Raw genomic sequence first — 19557 nt, forward strand, 5'->3', positions numbered from 1 at the left:
GTATTAGTAAGGTTCAACACTTGTAACATTTGTAAATGCTAAATGCTTGTATGCTAAGATTAATCCATAAAAATATACTATTTCTCAGTAATTACAAAATTATCATTAATTTGTTTGAAGATATTATCTTTTTGTTGGGGTTTTAAGATATATAAAGATCAAATATTTCTTCTGCATTATTAATTTACTAAAAATTTTCTTACCACAATTTATGGCTACTTTAAGATCATATTTTATTAACAAGAGAGATTTATGCCCACGATAAATAACTTTATTTCTGCACTTACAATTTTTAATTTTACATCAACTGGGGGAGAGAAATTGTCAAATGGGCAACAAAAATATATTTATAACAATAAATTTCTTTTTACTTTTTCTCCTTTCCTTGTGTATTCATCTAGGATTTCAAAATCGATAGAATGGTAGGTAACTGATCAAGAGCTGACTGTTTCGGTGCAAGAAACTTCAGGCACCTCCTCCTCTAGGGCTTTTGCTCGCATAGCATTCATTATTTTGTACCTGCTTTGTTCCTGAGCTTTCCTCCGATTAGCTTCAAGCACAATTAGTAGAGCAGTAATGTCAGCAGGGCTCACTCCACCAACTCTGCTTGCCTGACCAATGGTTTGCGGCCTAACCTGAAATCATTGAAAGAACTTATTGAGACCATGGGAGAAACATGATAACTTATACATAATGTCAAACTCTCAATGTAGGATGAATATCAGACTATCTTTGATAGCAAATTAACTAGTACTGTATGGATTGTTTGTTTCCGGTTTCCGGATAATCCCATGAATATCTGGTTTAATTATGAAAAATTTGTGGATTGCACTTGTGGATTCAAAGATGCATTTCAGTCTGCTCTGTTCTATCCAAACTGCTATATTGTCCAAATATATGTGCCACAAACCTTGGAAAGCTTTTCACGTGCTTCAATAGATAACGTTGTAATCATATGGTAATCCAAGTCTTCGGGAAGTTGTCTATGTTGTTGAGTAACCATCTGCAGGTAAATCCACACAACATGAGATTGACATTATGTACAAGCATCAAATGATTCCCGTAGTGAAGGACCACAAGCAAAGAAGCCCTGACTTTTCTTATTGATATGGATAAAACACAGACCTGTTGAAGCTGGCTTTGCTGACGCAAGATGAAACCTTCGTACTTAATATCGATCTCAACACATTCTTTCTCTATTCTAGATAACTCTATGTTACCAAAGCCATGCTCATCAAGAATTCCATATTGTATGTGTGGTTTCTTAAGAAGACTTTCCAATGTTGAAGAGTCCCTCACTGGCTGACCGGAGACTCGAGAAACTTCAGCAGCCAAGTCTCCCCCTGATGACATGATGATTGTAAGGGACTGCCATTAGAATTGATAATAAAAGAAGAGCTAAAATTTGTACTAACATTAGAATTGATTATTTATATGAAAATATCACCGGGTTTTTTTGCCAAGGGAAGAGATTCGGCCAATCCCATATATAGAAAGGGCTTTCCAGAGAGTGAATTTCCATGAAACAGAGTGCAGAAACAAACCTGAAATTCTGACACTTCTCAATCGCTTCTTTTCCTCAGAAATTCGAGCCTGTTTCTCCTGATACAGTTTCCACCGTCTATCATCTATCAACCCAATTTCATGAGCCAAGGGGGTGAGACGGCTATCAGCATTATCAGATCTCAAGAGTAACCGATGCTCTGAGCGGCTAACATGAAATAAATAAGGTGTAATTGTCAAAAAAAAAAAGGGGGGGGGGGGGGGGGGGGATAAAATGTAATTGTTAAAAAATGAGAGACTGAATGAAACAGCATGCTTGTGTACATGAGCTGAAATGTTTAATGTACCTTGTTAACATGCGATAAGGTTCTCGCAGATCCTTGGTAACTAGGTCATCAATTAATGTTCCTATATAGCTGCTCTCTCTTTCAAGGACAATGAGTTGCTTACCATCTGCATATCTAGCCGCATTGATGCCAGAAATTATGCCCTAAAGTGAGAAGATGGTAAATTGTTAGCATAAAAAACCTAAATAGCCAAGAAGATTTTAACGAAATCCTCTTGCCTAATTTGCAATAAGCACAAAGACAAAACATTAGATATATATGCACAGATAAACTTTAAGGGAATACCTGTGCTGCAGCTTCCTCATAGCCAGTAGTTCCATTTATCTGACCAGAGAAGAATAATCCTTGTATTTTCTTTGTCATAAGAGACCTAGCACATTGATGAGCAGGTAAATAATCATACTCTACAGCATATGCAGGCCTCAACATTGAACAGTTCTCAAGTCCAGGCAAAGTTCTGAGCAAAGGTAGTTGTAATCTCTCTGGCAAACCTGTTGAGAACCCCTAAAAGATTTATTATAAAAGAGAACAGAAAGGTTAATTGCATGAATATCAACATTGTAAGTAAGTTTTACGGTTTAGTTGACTACTACAAGTTCACAATTTAGAAAGCCCAACTCATGAAAAAAGCTAAAAGCTTTAAACATAACGATCATGTAGACATTATGCTCAAAAAGAGCAAATTAAAAATCACAAACCAACATTAGCAACAAAGCCTTATCCAAGATTCCAAAGACAAACAGTGCACTAAATATCCCTGCTATAAATAGAAATGCCAGCAAAATAAAAGGATATAAACCAAGATCATCTCCCTCACCAAAAAACTTCCCTAACCAGAAAAAAGCAACAAAAGACCATATACTAAATCACATAATTGTAATTTCCAACTCATCCAACTTCAGACATTATCCTTTGTTAAAAGAAAAAGTTCTTCCATCAATCTGCAACTCAAATCCATAACACATCCTTGTTTTATTAGACAAGACAATAGAATCCCATATTCATCCTTTTTCATATGTTGGTTTTATACAGTTGGTAAGGCTTCAAAACATGTAATAGTCGTATTTATTATAAACAAGGATACCAGAAAATTCAGATCACGCCCACACATTAGAGGGATGCTTCCACCAGTCCAGAATACTACAACACAAAAGCATCACTATCCCCTACAGTGGTAAACCAGGTAAATACATTTGTTATAATTACTTTTGCAACTTATTTTTGTTCCATTGCCAAAACTACATCAGTTTAATATTTAATTCATTAATCTTTGCCACACACTATTTTACTCAAATATCTTTCAGAATACAAATAAGAAAATAAATATCCATCTTACCTGCACATAGAGCTCAGGCACACTGCGACCCTCTGGTTCAAGAAATATTTGATGAGACTCTTTATCTTGGAACCTTACAATCTAGAGGTGAACGATATATTAAATCAGAATATAATATGGAACGCATATTTAAACATCGCTAACTCTGTAAATATAATACTGGTTAAGGAAAACAAGTTAATAACTGTTTTTTAGCAACTAGTATTGTTGAAACATACCTTATCTTCAATGGAAGGACAATATCTTGGTCCTTTAGCTTCAACCCATCCTCCATAAGTTGGTGTTTCATGTAAGTTATCTCTTATTATCTGGTGAGTTCTACCTGTAGTACGGGTTAGATAGCAGCACATCTGTTCTCTTTCAATATGGACATCAGGATCAAAACTAAACCAGCTGACCTGCCAATTATGAACATAAACTGAGGTTTTCTTTTTCTTTTTAATTGCAGAGGAAACACTTGATTTGACCCAAAACTTCAATCTAACAAACATAAATATAGGATTAAATGGATAAACCTCTTTGTCTCCATGCTGAGGCTCTAAACCTGAGAAATCTACAGTACGAATGTCCACTCGGGCAGGGGTTCCGGTTTTCAGCCGATCAGTTTCAAAACCAAGACGCTGTAAGTTCTCAGTTAATCCATGAGAAGCAGACTCGCCAGCTCTTCCTGCAGGCATGGAAGTTCTACCAACCCAGATTTTGCCACTCATAAAAGTTCCTGTTGTGAGAACAACAGATGGAGCATAGAATTTCATCCCAAAAAATGTACAAACACCTTCCACATTATCATTTTTCCCAAGTAATATATCTGTGACCATAGCCTCTCTGATTGAAAGGTTTGGTGTGCTGCAAAAGATACAGTAAAGACAAATCAGCTAGGAAGTAACTTAAAAATAGCATTTGCATAGAGCATGTAAAAGAAAACACAACTGGCTACTGGAGTTGGAAAGCATCACCATGTAGAACCCTTACATGTCTTGTCCTTATTATTGTTGTTATCTTCATACTTGATTATAAAAATTATAAAAACAGACGATTGATAGAGCTAGAGAAATGTTGCTACTAATAATTATAATTTTCAAATGATATGTAACCGGCTATGCATAGATTTATTTTTAAAGCATTATAACTAAGATAATTATATTTTTTGAAAAAGGAAAATCCAACGTTAGAACTTTACTTAAAATTTTTAACCCTTTGAAACTTTGGTTCATGCTCTACCACTGATTGACTGTCATTAAACACAGGCAAAAGCTGTGTAGAAAAATGGATACAGGAAATGACACACTACACAGAAAATAAAATATATGGATGTGAACTTACCTTTCTACTACACTTTTCATTTGCATGGCATATTCCCTTTTATCAGTTTGAGCACGTAATGCACGAACTGCAGGTCCTCTGGATACATTAAGCACCCGCTTCTGCAAGTAACATCTGAACACAAGCAAATACGTGTATGAGCGAAGAAAACCCCAACTCTTCAAACTAGAATATATGCAAATGAAATTTACTATAAAACCATCACTGAGAGATAAAAGATAGCAGAGTTACTCATAAAGCAAAAGTAAATATCTTATATACCAATATATAAAAAACAGAAAAAGGAAGCATCAACTAGAAGTGAAAGAAATAAACTATATCTGCTAACTTCTAATCTTATATATAGTGATCACTGAAGAAAGAAGTAAAATCTTGTGAATTTTCAGCAGATTATTAGAATGACACAAGGATCTACAAGTAAAGCACAAAGATAATACAAGATTCAAACTGAGTAATGCTCTCCTTATGGACCCAAACTACTCCACCCTATTTAGAGCAATGAAGATGTCAACACTCTTACCTCTAAGCTCATATAACTTCAAAATCAGATAGGTAAGAGAATTTTGCAACTTCCCAGCAGACTCGGCAACTTATAATTGCCACTTTTTCATTATCTTTATTATGTCCTATCATCCTTTCATTATGACCTACAATGGTGGAATGCAGAACTTTAACAATCTTATTAAAAGATCAGGATTTTGGATTTGGAAAATTGGGTTCTTATCATATCATATGCTAAATAAGTAAATATTATAGCAATACAGTTGGGAAATCTTTACCTAATCTTTGTCCAGTATAAATAATAATACTTAATGGACCAACCCTCACTGAAATAACCAAAAGAAAAATGGCAGCTAATGTCTAAAGGAATCCCAGAAAGGAAATGAGGCAAGTAAAGCCAGTTACCATCTAATGATCATGACAATCTACATTCACAAAATCGAGGGAATTAAAGTATGGTAAAGAACTAGAAATGAACTTTTACAAGTCTCACACTTTACCTGTCAGCAATCTTCCCTATTTCACCACTTAGCGCATCCACTTCGTGAACCAATTGAGACTTCGCAGGTCCACCAACAGCTGGATTGCAAGGCTGCACCAAACTCAGCTCAGTTAGCAACTCGTCAAATCTTGGCATAGAGACAGAAGCACACATCATACACCATGCGCTTAACCAAATACACACAATACGCATAAGGTACAGCAAGTCAAAAGGCGAAGTTGTACCAGTTGAATTAAGTACATTGCAACATGAATATGTTAACAACTATAACATTGATTACAGATTAATTAATGATTGAAGCTAAGACAATACTAATAGTGGAAAGTAAACCTGCCAGGCAATACGGTCAATGTTGAGAGTAAGAAGAAGAGTTCTTGCACCCAAACGCGCAGAGGCAAGTGCGGCTTCACAACCTGCGTGCCCTCCTCCCACCACAATCACATCATATTTTTCATCAGCTGTTCCAATTCCATCGTAATTCACCTCTGCAAAATTCCTCAAACGACCAAACACACCGAATTTTCAATAACATTGACACCAAAGAAGCACCAAATTTGGGGGAAAAGAAGAAGATACAGTGGTATGTACCTCCGGAAGTGGAAGCAGCTGCGACAGTTGAGAAGCGCCGGAAGAAAGCGGGGGCGGAGGAGGAGTTCGGGCGGCGTAATTTGTGGTGGAACGTGACGTGGTGAGGGTTCAGAAGAGTGTCAGAAGAAGGGGACGTAGAGAATAGTTTTTTGGAGAAGCTTTGGCCAAAACGACAGAGATGGAGGGTGAACAGCGTCGTCGTCGCCATTACAGATAGTATGGTTATGGCATTGACTTCCCGATTATAGTTTCTTCAAAACGGTTTTGGTAACTTTGGTCGTTGTGCTGCTTCAATGCCGTTTCATCGTTATCTGGTGCTGCTGCAGCTGCCTCATCGAACCTCATCCCATTCTAGCGAAGCCGATCAACATTGTGGGACAAGCCCAAACTTCTTACTGGGCTTCCAACAAAATATTTTGTAAAAATATGAAACAAGTAGTTGCTAGGTTAGTGTGTGAGTGTGTATGTATGAACAAAAAAGACAAAAAACACCGAAGCACTTTCCATGATTAAAAAAGAAAATTCAGGTAATCAAGTTAGATTGGTCTAGTTGTTAGCTCACTAATCCGCTTAAACAAGTATCGGGAGTTCGAATCAACCGTTACAAGGGGTGGCTATGTCTGTGGAGGACACTCCCGTTCTCACGAACCACAAGGTGAGCTTGGAGAGGACCCATGAGGATAGCTAAAAAGGTAAGGAAAGCAGGGGAGGAGTAAGGTTTCTCAGAAAATGTATCTGTTAGAAAGGTAAGAAAGAACAATAGAGAAAAGTTTTGAGTGTATTCAAGTTGTTAGAATGGTACAATATAGAGGAGTATTTATATGTGTTAAGAGAATCAAAATAATAAATATGTCATATAATAAATATTTAGATATATTAAATAATTCTAATAAATGTTAATTGATCCTAATATATTCTAATAATATCCATCAAAGCTGGAGAGGAAGATTAGATGGTGGAAGAAGAAGGAGGAGCTGTGAATGAAAGAGTAACCAGAAGAACTTTTAGTGAAAAGATAGAGGAGGATGGAAGAGCAACAACAAGAGATAAATGAGGCTGCCATGAAGAACCTTAGACATCCATGGTGAGACACGCTTTAATTGTTAAGCTGATGGGAAGGAATATTTTTCTACCAATTCTAACTAGAAGGCTAGAGAGCACGTGGGGGAAACAAGAAAGCATTTCATGGTCAAGTTCTACTCCCAAAAAGACCTTGATTATGTTCTGGCAGAGGGGCCATGAAAGATTTTTTACCATTATCTCTCAATCCGGTTCTAAAAGCCAAAATTCAACCCCATGGAGGCAACTATAGATATGGTGGCGGCTTGGGTAAGCTTTCCCAGATTAGCAATTGAGTACTATGAGAAGGAGATGCTAGAAAGGATTAGAATGTTGTAGGAAGAACGCTCAAGGTGGACTCTAATACAGTTGATAAATGCAAAAAAAAAGTTTGCATGGTTGTGTAGAGCTAGATCTTATAGAACCTCTTATTTCTAAATACTCTATCAATGGAGTAAAATACCTAGTGGAGTATGAAAGGTTATATGACATTTGTTTTGAGAGTGGCAAGTTGGCCATGAGAAGGATAAGTTCCCAACAAAGACAATGGTAGAAAAGGAGAAAGGGGGTAAAGCAGCGGTAGGGGGCTCGGACAGTCAAGGGAGAGGAGGAGAAGATGAACAGTAAAGACGAAGTGCGCAAAAGGACAAAGAGGCCATTAATGGAAATAAGGAGGGTAAATCAGGAAAAGAAAATTCACAAGATCACTTTAGATTGTGGATGGTGATACAACGACGGCCATGTGGCAAGAGAACAAAAGGAGGTGATGCGGCAGGGAGTAATGGGGTGAACGGCATGAATGGAAAGAGTTGGAAAAAGAATACAAAGAACGTGGATGATACGAGGTTTGCAGTTTTATCTGTGGAGGACGTAAATGCTAATGAATCCAATCATAAGGATGCAGAGGTTGCCCGCCAAAGGAAAATCAAAAGGATCAAGAAAGAAAACCCCAAGAAAATCCTACTAAGCATACTAATGCGACCCCACCTAGCAACTTTCCAGGCCATAACAATATCACAGCCTAATCATCGAAAAACCCACAAGTGAGACCAATAAGCCCAATAAGTTTGGAAAATCCATCAGCTCCTATCCAGAATACTCTTAAGACCCATAATGAACCTAATAATGACCAATTCAGAACACAACACAACACGTGACCCTTACACCATCCCAACAAAATGATCCACAAAGTCCAAAATCTAGAAATCTAAAACCTTTAACAAATAATAATATCATAAACAGCTTCCACCACACCCCAGGTATGAGCCATGTTCCTCAACCAAACTCTCCACAAAGCACGGAAAAAGATATAGTAGTGCCTAAAACTGCCCTTATGGAAGAAGACCAAGCCGTTGCTAGAGTTGCACACAGATCAGATCGGATATGAGCGAAATCTCGATCCGATCCACACTAATCCCATAAGATCAGATCAGATACAATATCCAAATTTTTTAGGCTTGGATCCGATCCAATCTGCTCCACACATTTGCGGATAGGATAGGATCGGATATCGGATATACCCACTCAAAAAATTTTCTTAAAAATTAAAAATTCAAAACAAAAGTCAAAATAATTTCACTACAACATGAACCATAAGGCTAACAGTTTCTAATTAAACCAGAATCAGACCATAATAGAATTTAAATCACAAAAAATAACTAGAAGCAGATCTAGAACTACAGAAGTGAAGCAGAAGTAGAATTGCAAAAAGTGAAGTAGATCCGCACTGGAACAGTGATCAGAAGTAGAATAGCGACCAAACAGAGACAGAAGCATAACAACGGTGATGATTAAGTGATTAACAGCACTAACAAACAGATGAGGAGAAGCGAGTGGCGACCGAACAAAGAGGCAAGGCGGCAAGGAAGAAAAGAGGAACGACAAGAACAAAGATGACGACACGATGAAGGAGACGAGGAAGTAGACGTGGTCTAAGGAGAGAATGGAGGGGACGCGACGATGGAGGAGACGCCGGTGACTGAAGTGAACGACATTGATTGATGAGGTCGGTAGTGAGCTCTAAGAGAAGTAGAGAGACGAGTATGGGATGTGAGAGAGGAGAGAGCAGTGCCATTTAAGGGGGGTAAGGGCTTCTGGGTTAGGTTTTTTGAAATATGAAACTATGCTATTATATGGATCTGTGAATCTGCGGATATCAATGCAATATCCGCTACCGAATCCTATTAGTGTGCGGATTAGATCTGACCCGATCCAATGACTCTGCGGATCGGATAATATCCGTAAAATGCGGATCAAATGTGGATAAATACCACAGATATTATCCAATCCATGTGCAGCCCTAGTCGTTGCGATGGATCCAGAACCGTCGGATCCACATTCTATAGACTCAGAGATCATGCTAGAAGTAGCATTAATATTTGAGGAAGAAGTGCGAAGGAAGACAATGGAGATAGAAAAGGCGATAGCCGAAGGAAGAGGTAAGGAAGATTATGGGGTAGGTTTGGACAAAAACCCTATAACTACGAAAGGAATGGAGAAAACATCTTTAGAGGGAGATAAGGTGGTAATGGAGTAGTAATTCTGGGTCTATTTCGTCTAATGCTAACCTTATGATAGTATTTTCTTGGAATTGTAAGGGACCAATGAGTCAAGCTTTCACTCGCTCTTTGAAGGAATTTTGCAAAGTTTATAAGCCTGATTTTGTTATTCTTTAAGAAACTAGGTGTAATGGTGAACATGCATTGAATGTCATTAGGAGACTTGGTTTTTACTTTTTTCACATAGGGAATGTCATTGGTTTTAGTGGGGCACATGGATTTTTTAGAAGGATCCTAATTTAACTATGAGAATTATTCAATTGAAAACCCAGTTTGTCCAATTAGAGGTTTGGAGCAATAATTAGGGTAACTGGTTACTAACTGCAATGTATGCAAGCCCTAGGAAAGACTTCGAAGAAGTTTTAGGAATGAGATGATTGAGGTCGTGACGACTGTGAACAAAGAATGGCTTGTGGTAGGAGATTTTAACAATATTTCTTGTATGTCTAAAAAGAAAAGAGGAGGGGTGATAGATTCTAGAGCTTGTATAAAGTTCAAATAGTGGATCAATGCATGTAGACTGGCAGACCTTGGGTATGTAGGAAGTAAGTTTACTTGGAGAGACCCTTAGTGGCAGGGGCTAGATAGAGTGTTTAAACGCCTAAATAGAACACTGGCTAATATGATGTGGATGACTAGATATGAAGAGGCTAGAGTTGATGTCCTTATGAGAACTGATTCGAACCATCACCCTTTACTGATCACCTTTGAACCTCATTTTATATAGAGAAGAGACATATCTTTCTATTTTGAAGTAATGTGGAACCTCTACCCAGAGTTTAAAGAGTGTATAGAGAGTAACTGGAAGAAAGACGAACCTTTGAATATAGATCTGAGAAATCTAACCAAGGGACTGAATGAGTGGAATAGAGATTTCTTTGAACACGTTGATAGATAGAAGCGTAAGCTTATCAATTGGATAGGGATCATTTAAAAAGTGAAGGCTTATGAACATAACCCCCTTCCAAAAAGATTGGATAAATAACTTCAAGAGGAATTGGAGAACATACTAGAAAGAGAAAAGGTTATATGGATGCAAAACTCAAGAGAAAGATAAGTGGTAGAAGGCTACCAAACACAAGGTATTACCACACTAAAACCATCATACAAAGGAGGAAGAACTAAATTTTGAAATTTCAAGATGACAATGGCGAGTGGATGGAAAAGTAGGAGGTTATAGCTCTTCATGCCATAAACTTCTTCAAAAGGTTGTATAAGGAAGAGGAGGTATGCCTACATTCCTTGAATATCTCTCATCCTTATCCTCCCATGGCCAAAGAGATTAGAAGTAGTATGGATTTACCCCCAAGCTGAGAAGAAATCAAGAATGCGTATGGGATCGCTTAAAGCCATGGGGAGGATGGGTTCCCAACGAGTTCTTATAAAGACCGTTGAAATTGTGTATGTCCCAATGTGTCCTCTATGATTGATATATGTTAGAAAGAACCAAGCTATATTAAGAAGATGAATAACACCCTTATTCCCAAACAGCCTACCCCTAAGTTTATCACCCAATTCATGCCTATATCCCTTTGCAATGTGAGCTATAAAGGGTTGTCTAAGGTAGTGGTGGATAGAATTAAGCCAAGCCTTAAAGATAGAATTGCTCCGTAGTAGTCAAGTTTTGTACTAGGGAGGAAAATACATGATAATATATTAACTGCAAAAGGATAATGCACATTATGAGGAAGATGAAAGGGAGAAAAAGGATTCATGGTAATCAAATTTGATTTTGAAAAGGTTTATGATAAAGTAAAGTGATTCTTCCTTAATGAATGCGTGGTGGAATTTTGAGTAACTAATAAGCTAAGAAAAGTTATTATTAATTGTGTTATAAGTTACTTTAGAATGGAGGAAAAACGGAAAGTTTCACCCCATCACGGGGGTTAAGGCAAAGAGACTCGGCATCACCATACCTCTTTGTGATTGTGATGGATAAACTATCCCAAATTATTAAGAAGTATGTAGAGAACAACTTGTGAAAACCTATCTAGGTGGGAAGAAGGGGACCAACCATCTCACACCTCTTTTTATTGGACAACTTATTAGTGTTTGCAAAAGTGAGTGTGGAGCATATCCAACTTGTCATGGAAGTTATGAAAGAATTTTGTGTAGTCTCTCGTTGAAAGTAAATACCCTAAAGACAATCATAGTTTTTTCCAATAATGTAAGGGAGGAAGATAGAGAAGCCATAAAAAGAGTATGCCAGTTTCAGAAGAATCAGAGTCTGGACAAATATTTGGGATCTACGATTACCAATGAGAAAAAAGAGGCAAGGAGAAATTTGAGCATGTGTTGCAACAGGTGCCAAAAAAAATTAGAAGGCTGAAAAAACCTAATATTTATCGCTTACAGGAAGAGTTATACTAGCAAAATCTGTGTTGAATCTTCTAGCCTATTATGATATGCAACATACTAAAAAATCCGAAGGGATTTGCAATGAAGTGGAGAAGGTAATTAGAAACTTTGTTTGGGGAGACAACAATTACAAAAAGAAGGTACACCTGATTAAGTAGAGTATGTTGTGCCAACCTAACCAATAAGGTGGATTGGGGTTCTGTAGGCTGCAAGAGATGAATGAAGCCTTCCTGATGAAGATTTTTTGGCGATTATTTACGGAAAAGAGAATATTGTGGACTCAAATAGTTACCTGGTGGACGAAATTGTGATTCATACTTAAATTGTTGTTCGAAATTGATTGTCCTAGGTAATGGCCCCAAAGACTTGGTGCTCAATACCATGGTCTAAACATAATTTCACAACTTCGCTCAACTAACCAGCAAGTGTATTGGGTCATCCAAGTAATAAACCTTACGTGAGTAAGGGTCGATCCCACAGAGATTGTTGGTATGAAGCAAGCTATGGTCATCTTGTAGATCTCAGTCAGGCAGATAATAAATGGTGAGAATTTTCGAATAATAATAGTAAATAAACTGAAAAAAAAAGATAGAAATACTTATGCAGATCATCGATGGAAATTTTGGATAGGCGTATGAAGATGTTGTGCTCCTTCTGAATCTTTGTTTTCCTACTGCCTTCATCCAATCCTTCTTACTCCTTTCCATGGCAGGCTGTATGTAGGGCATCACCGTTGTCAATGGCTACATCCTATCATCTCAGTGAAAAAGGTCCAAATGCTCTGTCACGGCACGGCTAATCATCTGTCGGTTCTCGATCATGTTGGAATAGAATCCCTTGATTCTTTTGCATTTGTCATCACGCCCAACAATCGCGAGTTTGAAGCTCGTCACAGTCATTCAATCCTTGAATCCTACTCGGAATACCACACACAATGTTTAGACTTTCTGGATTCTCATGAATGCCGCCATCAATTCTAGCTTATACCATGAAGACTCTAATCTCACGGAATGGAAGGCTCGGTTGTCAGGTGAGGGCAACCATGCGTCGTGCATTAGGAATCCAAGAGATACACACTCTAGCTTTCACTTGCAGAACAGAAGTGGTTGTCAGGCACACGTTCATAGGGACGAATGATGATGAGTGTCATGGATCATCACATCCATCAGGTTGACGTACGAATGGTATCTTAGAATAGGAATAAATCGAATTGAATAGAAAATAGTAGTAATTGCATTAAAACTTGAGGTACAGCGGAGCTCCACACCCTTAATCTATGGTGTGTAGAGACTCCACCGTTGAAAATACATAAGTGAAGGTCCAGGCATGGCCAAATGGCCAGCTCCCAAAATATGATATGAATTCGAAAATAGGGAGAAGGACCTATGGTCAAAAGACCGAATGGTCAAAGACCCCGAATACAACAGTAAAAAGTCCTATTTATACTATACTAGCTACTAGGGTTTACAGAAGTAAATAATTGATGCAGAAATCCACTTCCGGGGCCCACTTGGTGTGTGCTTGGGATGAGCTTGAACTTTACACGAGCTGAGGCTTCTTTTGGAGTTGAACGCCAAGTTGTAACGTGTTTTTGGTGTTCAACTCTGGTTCGTGACGTGTTTCTGGTGTTTGACTCCAGAATGCAACATGGAATTGGCGTTGAGCGCCAGTTTACGTCGTCTAATCTTGAATAAAGTATGAACTATTATATATTGCTGGAAAGCTCTGGATGTCTACTTTCCAACGCTGTTGAGAGCGTGCCATTTAGAATTCTGTAGCTCCAGAAAATCTATTTCGAGTGCAGGGAGGTCAGAATCCAACAGCATCAGCAGTCCTTTGTCAGCCTTTTATCAGAGTTTTGCTCAGGTCCCTCAATTTCAGCCAGAAAATACCTGAAATCACAGAAAAATACACAAACTCATAGTAAAGTCTAGAAATGTGAATTTAGCATAAAAAATAATGAAAACATCCCTAAAAGTAGCTAGATTATACTAAAAACTATCTAAAAACAATGCCAAAAGCGTATAAATTATCCGCTCATCACAACACCAAACTTAAATTATTGCTTGTCCCCAAGCAACTGGAAATCAATTAGGATAAAAAGAAGAGAATATACTATAAATTCCAAAATATCAATGAATATTAATTCTAATTAGATGAGCGGGACTTGTAGCTTTTTGCTTCTGAACAGTTTTGGCATCTCACTTTTTCCTTTGAAGTTTAGAATGATTGGCATCTCTAGAAACTTAGAATTTCAGATGGTGTTATTGATTCTAAACCCTAAACCGTGGCCCTAAGCACTTTGTTTTCCAGTATTACCACTAGATACATAAATGTCACAGACACATAGCTAGGTGAACCTTTTTCAAATTGTGACTCAGCTTTGCTAAAGTCCCCAGTTAGAGGTGTCCAGAGCTCTTAAGCACACCTTTTTTTACTTTGGATCACGACTTTAACAACTCAATCTCAAGCTTTTCACTTGGACCTGTATGCCACAAGTACATGGTTAGGGACAGCTTGATTTAGTCGCTTAGGCCTGGATTCTATTCCCTTGGGCCCTCCTATCCATTGATACTCAAAGCCTTGGATCCTTTTTACCCTTGCCTTTTGGTTTTAAGGGCTATAGGCTTTTTCTGCTTGCTTTTTCTTTTTCTTTCTAATTTTTTTGCCCTTTTTTTCGCAAGCTTTTGTTTTTTCACTGCTTTTTCTTGCTTCAAGAATCAATTTTCATGATTTTTCAGATTATCAATAGCATTTCTCTTTGTTCATCATTCTTTCAAGAGCCAACAATTTTAACATTCATAAACAACAAGATAAAAAATATGCACTGTTCAAGCATTCATTCAGAAAATAAAAATTATTGTCACGACATCAATATAATTAAACTAAATTCAAGGATAATCTCGAAATTCATGTACTTCTTGTTCTTTTGAATTAGAAACATTTTTCATTTAAGAGCGGTGAAGAATTTATGAAATTATTCATAGCCTTAAGACATAGTTACTCAATACTAATGATCATGAGGTAGAGACACAAAACATAAACACACATATAGCATAAAAACCGAAAAAACAGAAAAAATAAGAACAAGGAATGAGTCCACCTTAGTTATGGTGGCGCTTTCTTCTTGAAGAACCAATGATGTCTTTGAGTTCTTCTATGTCTCTTCCTTACCTTTGTTGCTTGATCTCTAGTGATTTTGGTGCTCCTATCCTTAGTTGCTCCCAATAATTGTGTGGAGGAAAATGTATCCCCTGAGGTATCTCAGGAATCTCTTGATTTGCAGTCAAATGCTCTACTACTGAGCTATGGACCCTTGAGATGAATCTCTCCATCTCCCATGACTCAGAGGTGGAAGCTTTTGTCTTTCCTTTTTTCTCTTTCTTAAGGTTTCTCTGGCCTTAGGTGCCATCAATGGTTATGGAAAAACAAAAAAGGTTATGCTTTTACCACACCAAACTTAGAATGTTGCTCGTCCTTGAGCAAAAGAAGAAGGAATGAAAGAAGAAGAAGAAGATATGGGGAGAGGGAGAGATGTGTATGTTTCGGCCATATGGGTAGGATTGGGTGGGAAAGAGATGGATGGATGTAAATGGTGAAAAGGTGATGGGGAAGAGAGATTGAGGTGATTGGTGAAGAAGAGAGAAGGTGAGTTGAGGTAGGTGGGGATCTTGTGGGGTCTACAGATCCTGAAGTGTCAAGGATTTAATATCCCTGCACCAATTACGCATGTAAAATGCCATCTGAGTGCAATCCTGGCATTTAACGCCATATTGATGCTTGTTTCTGGTGTTAAACGCCAGCTTTATGCTTGTTCTGAGCATTCAACGCCCATCTACAGCATGTTTCTGGCGTTGAATGCCAGCTTTCCTCAGTGTGCAATCCTGGCGTTTAAACGCCAGATTGCTGCATGTTTTTGGCGTTCAACGCCAGATCCATGCTCTGTTCTGTCGTTGAACGCCAGCCAGATGCTCCTTACTGGCGTTTGAACGCCAGTAAGTCCTTCCTCCAGGGTGTGATTTTTCTTCTGCTGTTTTTGATTCTGTTTTTAATTTTAGTATTTTTTTCGTGACTCCACATGATCATGAACCTAATAAAACATTAAAGAATAATAAAAGAAAAATAAAATTAGATAAATAAAAATTGGGTTGCCTCCCAATAAACGCTTCTTTAATGTCAATAGCTTGACAGTGGGCTCTCTTGGAGCCACACAGGTGATCAGGTCAATGTTGTAGACTCCTAACACCAAACTTAGAGTTTGAATATTAGAATATGTATCATTCTTCATATTCTTTGTTTGGCAAGGTGACACACAAACAATCCTTTTTTCTATTTCTTTATCTCTGCTTTCTATTTCTTTATCTCTGCATGAATCGTATGTTTGCAACAACAAGAACAGAATTTTCTTAATTCTAATCGACTGGGCGTATTGTGTCTGGGATTCAACACCAAACTTAGAGTTTGGTTGTAGCCTCCCAACACCAAACTTAGAACTTGATTGTGGGGGCTTTGTTTGACTCTGTACTGAGAGAAGCTTTTCATGCTTCCTCTCCATTGTTAAAGAAGAAGGTCCTTGAGCTTTAAACACAAGGTAGTCCCCATTCAATTGAAGGACTAATTCTCCTCTGTTAACATCTATCACAGCTCCTGCTGTGGCTAGAAAAGGTCTTCCAAGGATGATGCATTCATCCTTCTCCTTCCTAGTGTCTAAGATTATGAAATCAGCAGGGATGTAAAGGCCTTCAACCTTTACTAACACGTCCTCTACCAATCTATAAGCTTGTCTTACTGACTTGTCTGCCAATTGTAATGAGAATATGGCAGGTTGTACCTCAATGATCCCCAGCTTCTCCATTATAGAGAGTGGCATTAGATTTATGCCTGACCTTAGGTCACACAGAGCCTTTTCAAAGGTCATGGTGCCTATGGTACAGGGTATTAAGAATTTACCAGGATCTTGTTTCTTTTGAGGTAAAGTTTGCTGAACCCATGTATCTAGTTCACCAATGAGCAAGGGAGGTTCACCTTCCCAAGTCTCATTACCAAATAACTTGGCATTCAGCTTCATGATAGCTCCTAGATATTGAGCAACTTGCTCTCCAGTTACATCTTCATCCTCTTCAGAGGAAGAATAGTCTTCAAAGCTCATGAATGACAGAAGGAGGTTTAATAGAATCTCTATGGTCTCTATATGAGCTTCAGTTTCCTTTGGGTCCTCAATAGGGAACTCCTTCTTGCTTGAGAGACGTCCCATGAGGTCTTCCTCATTGGGATTCACATTCTCTCCTTCCTCTCTAGGTTCGGCCATATTGATTATATCAATGGCCTTGCACTTTCTTTTTGGATTTTCTTCAATATTGCTTGGAAGAGTACTAGGAGGAGTTTCAGTGACTTTTTTACTCAGCTGGCCCACTTGTGTCTTCAGATTTCTGATGGAGGATCTTGTTTTACTCATGAAACTTAAAGTGGCTTTGGATAGATCAGAGACTATATTTGCTAAGTTAGGGGTATTTTGCTCAGAAATTCTCTATCTGTTGCTGAGAAGATGATGGAAAAGGCTTGCTATTGCTGAGCCTGTTTCTTCCACCATTATTAAAGCCTTGTTGAGGCTTTTGTTGATCCCTCCATGAGAAATTTGGATGATTTCTCCATGAAGAATTATAGGTGTTTCCAGAAGGTTCACCCATGTAATTTACCTCTGCCATTGCAGGGTTTTCAAGATCATAAGCTTCTTCTTCAGAAGATGCCTCTTTAGTACTGTTGGATGCATTTTGCCATCCATTCAGACTCTGAGAAATCATGTTGACTTGCTGAGTCAACATTTTGTTCTAAGCCAATATGGCATTCAGAGCATCAATTTCAAGAACTCCCTTCCTTTGAGGCGTCCCATTATTCACGGAATTCCTCTCAGAAGTGTACATGAACTGGTTATTTGCAACCATGTCAATAAGTTCTTGAGCTTCTGCAGGTGTTTTCTTTAGGTGAATGGATCCACCTGCAGAATGGTCTAGTGACATCTTAGAGAACTCAGATAGACCATAACAGAATATATCTATCATGGTCCATTCCAAAAATATGTCAGAAGGACATCTTTTGGTCATCTGCTTGTATCTTTTCCAAGCTTCATAGAGGGATTCACCATCTTTTTGTTTGAAGGTTTGAACATCCACTCTAAGCTTGCTCAGCTTTTGAGGAGGAAAGAACTTAGCCAAGAAGGCCGTGACCAGCTTATCCCAAGAGTCCAGGCTATCTTTAGGTTGAGAGTCCAACCATGCTCTAGCTCTGTCTCTTATAGCAAAAGGGAAAAATATGAGCCTGTAGACTTCAGGATCTACTCCATTAGTCTTAATAGTCTCACAGATCTGCAAGAACTTAGTTAAGAACTGGTAGGGATCTTCTGATGGAAGTCCATGAAACTTGCAGTTCTGTTGCATTAGAGCAACTAATTGAGGTTTCAGCCCAAAATTGTTTGCTCCTATGGCAGGAATTGAGATACTTTTTCCATAAAACTTGGACGTAGGTGTGGTATAATCACCAAGCATCCTACTTGCATTATTGTTGTTGGGTTCGGCTGCCATCTCCTTTTCTTTTTCGAAAATTTCAGCAAGGTTGTCTCTGGATTGTTGTGATTTAGCTTCTCTTAGTTTCCTCTTCAGAGTCCTTTCAGGTTCTGAATCAGCTTCAACAAGAATGTCTTTTTCCTTGTTCCTGCTCATATGAGAAAGAAGAGAACAGAAAAGGAAGAGGAATCCTCTATGTCACAGTAAAGAGGTTCCTTATTGTTAGTAGAAGAAGAAAGGGAATAAAGAAAGGAGAATCCAAACATAAGGGTGAAGATAGGGGTAGTGATTTGAGATGAAAAGAAGTGTTAGTAAATGAATGAATAAATAGAATAAGATGAGAGAGAAGTTTTCAAAAACAATTTTGAAAAGGAGTTAATGATTTTCGAAAATTAAGATAAGAAATAAAATTAAAATTAAAATTTAAAACAATTAATTAATTAAAAAGAATTTTTGAAAAAGAGGGAGGTATTTTCGAAAATTAAAGAGGGAAGAGTAGTTAGGTGATTTTGAAAAAGATAAGAAACAAACAAAAAGTCAAACAGTTAGTTGAAAAAGATTTGAAAATTAATTTTGAAAAGATAAGAAGATAAGAAGTTAGAAAAGATATTTTAAAATCATATTTTTAAAAAAGATAAAATTTTGAAAAAGATATGATATAAAAGATAAGATAAAAAGATATGATTAAAATTAAAATTGATTACTTTACTAACAAGAAACTAAAAGATAAGATTCTAGAATTTAAAGATTGAACCTTTCTTAACAATAAAGTAACAAACTTCAAATTTTTGAATCAATCACATTACTTGTTAGTTAAATTTCAAAAATTTGAAATAAAATAAGAAAAAGATTTTGAAAAATTAAATTAAAATTTTCGAAAAATAGTAAGAAAAATGAAAAAGATTTTATTTTTGAAAAAGTT

At 37.6% G+C, this 19557-nt stretch overlaps 1 protein-coding gene and 1 non-coding gene across 3 annotated transcripts; one reads left to right on the plus strand and one right to left on the minus strand.

Annotated features, from left to right (window-relative positions):
* Window positions 1-249: 249 nt before the first annotated feature.
* LOC112791092 (uncharacterized) lies at window positions 250-6541 on the minus strand. 2 transcript variants are annotated; one of them, XM_025833799.3, is made up of 13 exons: window positions 6101-6541; window positions 5843-5997; window positions 5511-5602; window positions 4510-4623; window positions 3702-4032; window positions 3405-3584; window positions 3187-3267; window positions 2136-2354; window positions 1851-1993; window positions 1545-1711; window positions 1126-1343; window positions 911-1003; window positions 250-635 (listed from the first exon to the last, which is right to left on the minus strand). In XM_025833799.3, exons 1-13 carry the CDS (start codon window positions 6306-6308, stop codon window positions 435-437), a joined length of 2202 nt encoding a protein of 733 aa, XP_025689584.1. In that variant the 5' UTR covers window positions 6309-6541; the 3' UTR covers window positions 250-434. The 2 variants fall into 2 exon arrangements, with proteins under 2 accessions (XP_025689584.1, XP_072089478.1); XM_072233377.1 differs by having other exon boundaries at window positions 250-630; window positions 907-1003.
* An 11609-nt stretch (window positions 6542-18150) lies between these two features.
* On the plus strand, window positions 18151-18254 carry LOC112793305 (small nucleolar RNA R71). Its single transcript, XR_003198003.1, has one exon. It is a non-coding gene; the product is annotated as a small nucleolar RNA R71 (small nucleolar RNA).
* The last annotated feature ends 1303 nt before the right edge of the window (window positions 18255-19557 follow it).

This window comes from Arachis hypogaea, chromosome 3 (assembly GCF_003086295.3).
Source record: "Arachis hypogaea cultivar Tifrunner chromosome 3, arahy.Tifrunner.gnm2.J5K5, whole genome shotgun sequence".
NCBI classification, from domain to species: domain Eukaryota; kingdom Viridiplantae; phylum Streptophyta; class Magnoliopsida; order Fabales; family Fabaceae; genus Arachis; species Arachis hypogaea.

Excerpts from the sequence above, each read along its gene's own strand:
- LOC112791092 (XM_025833799.3), bottom strand. The coding sequence starts at position 6,308 with ATGGCGACGACGACGCTGTTCACCCTCCATCTCTGTCGTTTTGGCCAA. Across the intron at positions 1,712-1,850 it reads CCTTATCGCATGTTAACAAG|CCGCTCAGAGCATCGGTTAC; the intron begins GTACATTAAACA and ends ATTTCATGTTAG. Across the intron at positions 1,344-1,544 it reads GAGAAGTGTCAGAATTTCAG|GGGGAGACTTGGCTGCTGAA; the intron begins GTTTGTTTCTGC and ends TCATGTCATCAG.